The 7779-nt window shown below is 36.9% G+C and overlaps 1 protein-coding gene across 1 annotated transcript in view; it reads left to right on the top strand.

Annotated features, from left to right (window-relative positions):
• The window catches only part of ctnna1 (catenin (cadherin-associated protein), alpha 1), a 46273-nt gene extending 44288 nt beyond the window's left edge, over positions 1–1985 (top strand). Inside the window, exon 18 of the mRNA XM_077577932.1 lies at positions 522–1985. Within this exon, the coding sequence (XP_077434058.1) occupies positions 522–812 (291 nt within the window). The 3' untranslated portion in view covers positions 813–1985. The remainder of the gene's footprint in view (positions 1–521) is intronic.
• Positions 1986–7779: the final 5794 nt, after the last annotated feature.

Genomic DNA, 7779 nt, shown 5'->3' with positions numbered 1-7779 from the left:
CTCACACATAATGGTTTGACTTGCACATTGTAATAAGTTGCTATGTATTTTTTCTATCATATTCCACTTGAACTAATTTATTATTTGCATATGCTTTTGTTAAATTAGTGCTAGTTTGTATTGACTCATCAGAAAGGTAATCGCTTTGTTTAGAGTTTCGCAATGTTTACAGGCTTGTTAAGGCATTAATTAGCCACTTGCCATTCAACCTGATTTTAATAGTGAGCCTCTGCGCATGAAATAATGAATCCCTTTGTCTCCTTTCAGCAAGGCTGGCAGGCGACTGCACTTTCAACACTTAGCATAAAGTGTCACCAACGTCTCGGAGGCTTTTAAATTGTTGAGATTAAATGAGTCTGACCTTCTTTTTTTTTTTCCCTATTCTCGCATATGTTTATATGTCAAAACGTGAAAAGGTTGTTGATTCCATCTTCCAAACAATGCCGCCTTTGTTTTTGCAATATCTCAGAGGGTAAGATTTATTTTTCTTTCTCCTTCCTTTCTCTATCTCACATGAACAGCTGGACAGCGCCATGTCCCTCATCCAGGCGGCGAAGAATCTGATGAACACGGTGGTGTCCACCGTGAAGGCGTCGTACGTGGCCTCCACCAAGTACCAGAAGAGCAAAGGCATGGAGGCCCTGAACATGCCGGCCATCTCCTGGAGGATGAAGGCGCCCGAGAAGAAGCCGCTGGTCAAGCGGGAGAAGCAAGACGACGGCCAGACCAACCGCGTCAAGAGATCCTCGCACAAGAAGCACGTCAACCCCGTGCAGGCTCTCAGCGAGTTCAAAGCCATGGATAGTATTTAGAGCCAACTCTGTTTTGTTGATGTATAGAAGATCAAGTTTGGCATTTTATTCAAGAGCTTTTAACGGTTTTTTGTTTTTTTTTGTGTGTGAAAATTGTTATATTCCCATAGGTGTATATGTGCCTCATCTCAATTCCAGAAGACTGCTGTGTGGAAAATAGTTAAGGGATCAATCGGACATTGTATTTTCACATTTGTTTTCTGTTGTGTAGGTCTGACCGGTTGTGTTATTAGCATGTTGGGGTTCTCTGGTGGTTTTTTTTCTTCTTCTCTTATTTGATTATAGTTCCAACTATGCAAACTCCCACTGGCCTTATTTCGACTGGAGCAATAATTGTTGTGAGATTTGAATGTGTCATGGCCCAACTAGACCAAGCCAAAGTCAGTTCTATATATTTGTACCCGTTCACACTCCATGACACATTCTCTCCTTTTTGTTGTTTCCCTCCCATGTAACTGAGCCACATTTAAGTCAAATGGCTCCGCCCCTTTCAGTTCAGCTCTGAGCATTTGAGACTTATCGATGCAGTCTTCGAAAAGCCAGTGGGCCAAACAATCAGTGAAGTACGCCGGTTTCTCGCTGAGCTTTGTTTTTTCTGTCAATGAGACCAACCTCCAGAGTTGAGAGAATGGGTCCAAATTGAGGTATCAATACTTTTGCTCGACTCAGTCAAGGAGGAAGGCATGGAAAGAAAAGCGCAGGTTTCTTCCTTTTATATGACCATTTGTTGTGCTAAAAGATGGTTCAAAATGGTGAACTTGGAAGCATCTCACAATTTGTTAAAGCTTTAAGTTAAGATGTCACAACTTTTTGATGGCATTAATTGTGAGGCTTTTTTGGAAATTTCATAAAGTCTGGCTTAGCTTCCCGTTCAAATTTTGTTGGCTTTGGTGAACTAATCCCAGATGGGCATGTATGTGCTCACTTGAAGCTTGTTTTTTTTTTTTTTTTTTGCTCTTCTTTCATGCACAACGAATCTCAGTTTTTGATTTTCCACTTGGTTTGTGTTTTGCTGTATTTGATTTTGGAATAGATATAAGTAAACAACTTTGCTGTGCATTGCTTTTTTTTTTTTTTGTCTTTATAGCTGACCTGTTAGCACGCACACACTATATTGAATTCATGTGCCTGCTCTCTGTTTGGATAAACTGAATAAAACCATCATCCCTAAAATGTTTCCTACCCTCAATTGATTCCTGGCTTCAGTGCTTTCTTGATAAATTTTGATGTAAGAAGTAAAATATTTCTTTACCAGTAATCACTCCTAGTAGTTCGAAGGAAGATTAAGTAAACTACACAAAACTATCTCGGAACTGCAAACAGATGGGCAGATTGGACGCCGCTTTAGAGCGCCTCGTTGTCGGCCATAAGTGCACGCGGGTCATTGAGAGAAGGTGGAGGAGCGAGGAGGGAAAAAACCTGAATTGTTTTAAAAAGCACATCTGTAGCACTTGGTTAGATAAGTATTTTCCTCCATTGTCACTCCCCGTGCACTTTGACAGTCGTTTTTTCCCCCCCTTCCAGATTTGTCACATACCGCTTCTTTCATTTCAGCTTTTTTTTTTTTTTGCCTCACTCAAGTCTCTGCTCTTTTTTTTTTACATGTTACCTGCACTAAGTTTCCACTGAATATCAACAATCAGACCGCTCTTGTAATCACCAACGCAAGAGCTGCCTGATTGCATGTCTTGAGTCGGAATGATTTAAAGCCAGCCCTTCTAATCCGACAATTTTGTCGGAGCATGCCATTCATGTCAAACGATTTTCAAACTAATCTAGAACCTGACATCTTTAGGGGTCTCGTACATGAAGAGAATCAGTATGTGTTGGCGTTAAGGCGGACTTAATTAGCATGCCGCGTGCATGTCGGAGTGCTATTTCAGCTTGTCGCTCGCATTAATGTGCAGGACTAGATTCCCAAAATGGTCCATTCAATCCGATCTGTATTCATTTGCTTGATTTAAAATGTAATGCATCTACTTGTTCCTAATGAGTGTCCACATAGGAGATACATTTCTAGAGTAATAACATCCATTGTGGTTTGAAATAGAAGCGTCGCACAGATTTTTTTCTTCTTTGCACCCTTTGTCGTAATCCGAGGACCACGGTAGGAGTTTTGGATTTTTCATTATAGTTAGTTTTTAGAGTAGGTTTGTTTGTTTTTATTTTTGGAGTTATTATTATTTTTATTTACTTAATGGTTTACAGTGGTTATTTGTGCTTATGTGGCAGTTAGTAAAGAATACGAAACTCTTACTTAACCCTATAACGCCAATTCCTATCGTATTAATTACAAGACAATTTGAGCCCTCTATTTCATGAGTATAATATTTTTTTCTCGTTAAAACCCTGATTTATATGATCTGACACATGCATTACATGGATAATCCTTTAGAGGGCAGTGTCACCCAGCTGATGGCTTTTCCAGCGACTTTGCAAGATCGAGACACGGATACTTATTAATTTGGGGAAATGTTATATTATATTTTTGACAGTTATAAATGTACAAATTTAAAGCATTGTGACAGAATGTATCAAATATGACACATCAAAAGTCATATACAAGTTGATTATCTCATTCACTGCCATTGACGGCTATAGACGTCAAAACTGTCTATTATTTTAACATTTTTTTCCACTTTTGCTAACAAGAGTATGAAAACCTAGATTTTTTTTTTATTGTACATTCAAAACAGATATAACATTTTTGATTAATCGTTAGTTAACTAGTGAAGTCATGTGATTAATTACAATATTAAAAAAAATTATCGCCTGACGCCCCTAATTCAAAAAATATTTGTTAAAAATAAGGGGCGTCAGACGATTAAAATTTGTATTTGCAATTAATCGCATGACTTGATAGTTGAAATTTTATATCTGTTATAAATGTACATTAAAAATGTTTTCATAAAAAATTAAATGAAATGAAAAAAGTTAAACTAATAGAAAAAGTTCACACGCATTTTTAACGCCTACAGTCGTCAATTGCAGTGAATGAGTTAAAAAAAAAAGTTGTTCTTTTTTGTTTGTTCAAAAGGACCAACTCAATTTACAAAGAATCAGAATTTTATTTCATATATTTCATGGTTCAGGCATATTGCACGTACAGTGTTTGTCCTGATGACAAGAGCCGACTTGTGTTTCAATGTTTTCCTATGTGAGAAATTATTCCATATATTTAGTTGCAATCTGTTCCAAACATTGCCTTGATTTTTTTTTTTATCAGGGTTAAGACCTGCATTATTTGTTCACTACCCATAGTCTTTTTTTTTTTTTTTTTTTCCTCTTCCGGTCATATCTTTTTATTGACAATCTCCCAATATACAGTGTACATGCGCAACAAATAGAGACGAGCCTGTCGAGGGAGATCTTGTCACACCTGTGATTGTTCTCGGTGAATTTATGACGCCTTTGTGGCCGGCGTTGCAAAACAATGAGCGGAGCTCCTGTTTGGGAGGACTTCTGTTTTGTGTGTGTCAGCTGTTCACTTCGCTTTATTAGACACACACTACTAACACTGCGGCTTATTCTTTCACCGGTGTATGAATAGCTTTTTCCATAAAAATGCACTCTGTGGTCATTTGAATTGCTATTGTTATATAAAATTACATATGCTGCGCGGGAGGTTTTAATCCATGGAGTCCTCCGAATGTTTTTCTTGCATCCCACAGTTTAACAGTATTTACAATCCTGCAGGCGGCATATGGCTGTTAAGGAAATGATTTTTGCCATCTTTTGTTTATTCTTAAAATATTTTTTTTGTTAAATCACTTTAATGTGCTTAGTGCCGCCATGCTATTAGCAGCGTCGCCACAAGTAACTTGAAAAGGTAACTTAGTTACGTAACTTCCCTTTGACCGGTATACAGGAGGCGATGGTTCGAATCGCACCTTAGACAGATTGCAGTTCAAGTGTTCTTTTTATTCATTTATCTTTCAACTACAATTAATACTTTGTAATTGTCACTTAATTTATCTTTCAACTTGATTTTAAAAGTAACTTATTGATTACGTGATCTAAAAAGTAATAGTTAGATTACAAGTTATTTAATTAGTTACTTTATTAATTACTTTCAGCAGATGCCAAAGACACCGTTTAACAAAATGACAGCTGTTTTTTTTTTCCACTGGAAGTGCATTTTTTATGTTAAAAGGTAATAAAACAAATAATAAAGACAGCCTTTTACTTAACATAATTAATTGTTTTATTATTATTTTTTAATTTGCATGGATTTCACTGAATACACTCTTTAAAAAAAATCAATAAATAAAAACTTTTTTATTTATTAAAAAAAGTATCTTTTACTTCACTTAGCATATAGTAATTTTATTTAAGTGTATATATAATGTAAAATAAAGGAAGTAGTTTTACCTCATATTTTTAACTGTTAATACTGTGTTGGTAAAACCTTTTGTACATTTTGTTTACATAAATATAACCCAAATAAATTCATTTTAAAGCTAAATAACAGTCTACAGCACTGAGACCAGTCAACCAGCCTTAAAATTTTCATCCTTAACGAACATAAACTCAACATAGCGATTGTATTCCCAACTTGAAACGAACGTCTCTCTCATCCTTCATCGGTATGTTCACGTGAGACGTCAATGTGCTGAAAACGTGAGTCGTGATTTGACGTCAAACCCCGCAGATGATAAGTCGAAGATGACCTCATCCCATAATATACCGTATAGTAAATTTAATCAGACTACTATACTGTATTTGAAACAGTATCGCATTAGCGATTATTAGCATAAATGAGATATGGCTATATTTCATGTATTTGCTAAGTCTATGCTAAAAACTCACTCCTGTTACTTTCAGTGGGAGCTTCAATACAATAAAATAATCACAAAAATGAAAAAAAACAAAATTACCTGCCAATATAAATCTCAAGTAATTTAAAAACAAGGAAAAACAGCCCAATGCCAGAAGGAGTGGCATAAGGCTGAGCTAACGTGTTTGTAACTTTGGTACGTGCTCATCCTGCTCGCGTTGAACACAGCGGCTCTGTAAATATGGCTGCTCCCCAGAGACCACTTGAGACTTGACAGATAATAAGTAGATGGGCTCCTGTGATGTGAAACAAGAAAGCTAAATCTGCCAAGGCCTTGAAGAGCTAAGAGGCGGGATGAGGCAGTTGAATGACGATGGGATGCAAAAGCACAGGAGCCCCTTTCCACTCTCTCGTGGCTGCCCTGCCGTGTCACCCAAATTAAGATTTATCAATCACGGTGTGACACTTTAATCTATAGGTTAGCTTTTCTCAGCCCTGCCTGTTATATTACAATTAATGGAGCTAAGGTAGTGTTTAGAAGAGGCGAGCAGGCGGGGCGGGAGTTTTTTTTCCAACGCTAAGCTATGTTGAGCTATTGCTAACCTCAGAGCTACAGAGGCTTTGACAGTATTAACCCGGAATCAAGTGGGAGAGATGCGAGCCTTTAAGACAGAGTGTCTGACACTTCGGTCACTTCTCTGATAGACGGACTTGGCACTGTTTGGGTTTCCAGAAATGCCAAAGTTGAACACGATCTATTCCATCAGGTTGATTTGTTGAATGGGAAATGGATTTACCGTAATTTCTGGACTATTATTTACATTATTGGATACAGTAAGCCTCAACCACTAAATTTCAAAAAATAAATAAATATATAAATATATATATTTTTTATTTTGTACATATATAGTCCACACTGGATTATAAGGGTTAAAACCAAACAAGGTGAAGCGGCATTTAACTGTTATGCTGCATGCAAATAAGCGAAATCAGGCCCAAGTTGATCGTTTTTTTTTAAATCAGTTTCACTCTTTGGTCTTATAATTTCAAAAAGCTACTTTTTTATTATTTTATTTGCTTTAAAATGTTTAATAAATCTGTGTGGTAAATTTACTTAAATGTCAATTTGCTATTAGTTATTTGAATAAGATACTTTTGTTCTCTTTGCTTTGCAAATGTCTTCAGTTGTTGCATTAACGCTTTTAGACAAAACACTGTTACACATAAATCATTACCATAACATTGACAATGAAGGCATACAGTGAAATTAAAAAGTCAACACACCCCTATTGAAATCTTTTTGCGATAGAATAAAAGAAAACACACACAAAAAATAGACAAGATAAATCATTTCAAAACTTTTTCCCACCATTAACACAAGTCACGATTACAAAAAAATCAACAGCGAAAGTTAGGTGACTGAAATTATGTGATTGCGTAAATCTGCACACCCTCATATATTATAACCGGGATTATTTATTCCAATTTAAATCAGAACACACCTGTCGCCAAAAAAAGTTCAGATATTCTAGTAGGCTTTTCCTGCCATTTCTTTTCTTCTTCTTTTTTCTCTGACTATTTGGAAATGTTCATAAAAAGCATCGAAGCCACCACCACCGCCACCACCATGCTTCACTGAACATTTTACATTTTCTTCTGATAGAAACAATATGTCATGAAAAGCCCGCTAGAACAGCCGAACTTTATTTATTATTATGATTTGGTTGATCAAAGGCACCTTAAATGATGTCAGGTGTTCCCAGAGTTATTGGTAAATTCGGCACACAGCTGCATTTCTCAGCTATAAGGGGGTGTGCACACTTGTGCAACCACATTATTTGAGTTATAGGTCATATTAATTCATCTTGGTCTCCGTGCTTTTCTCCCCCCCCCCAAAAAAAAAACCCACACACAAACAGATGGACCTCAAATGCTTGGAATGCAAACGTCTCCAGCTTTAATGTGGTCGAGCGTTGTTTATTTTCAAGCTGATTGGCGAGAAGACATGGCGGAGCAGTTGCGCGGATGCCAGGGTGCAAATGAACTAGCAGTCATCGGAGAAATCATTAGCGCTGTAAAAGATGCACGCGTCCAGGCAAACAGGACACTTTTGGGAGACGTCCATTTATTACAAACATTGCACAACTGATGTCTGGTTTGCATTTCAGAGCCAAGTGCTTATTTCAGATA

The sequence above is a fragment of the Vanacampus margaritifer genome, chromosome 10 (genome assembly GCF_051991255.1).
Source record: "Vanacampus margaritifer isolate UIUO_Vmar chromosome 10, RoL_Vmar_1.0, whole genome shotgun sequence".
Taxonomy (NCBI): Eukaryota; Metazoa; Chordata; class Actinopteri; order Syngnathiformes; family Syngnathidae; genus Vanacampus; species Vanacampus margaritifer.
The sequence above is the reverse complement of the archived record's forward strand: the minus strand, read 5'-3'. Positions and strand labels throughout refer to the sequence as shown.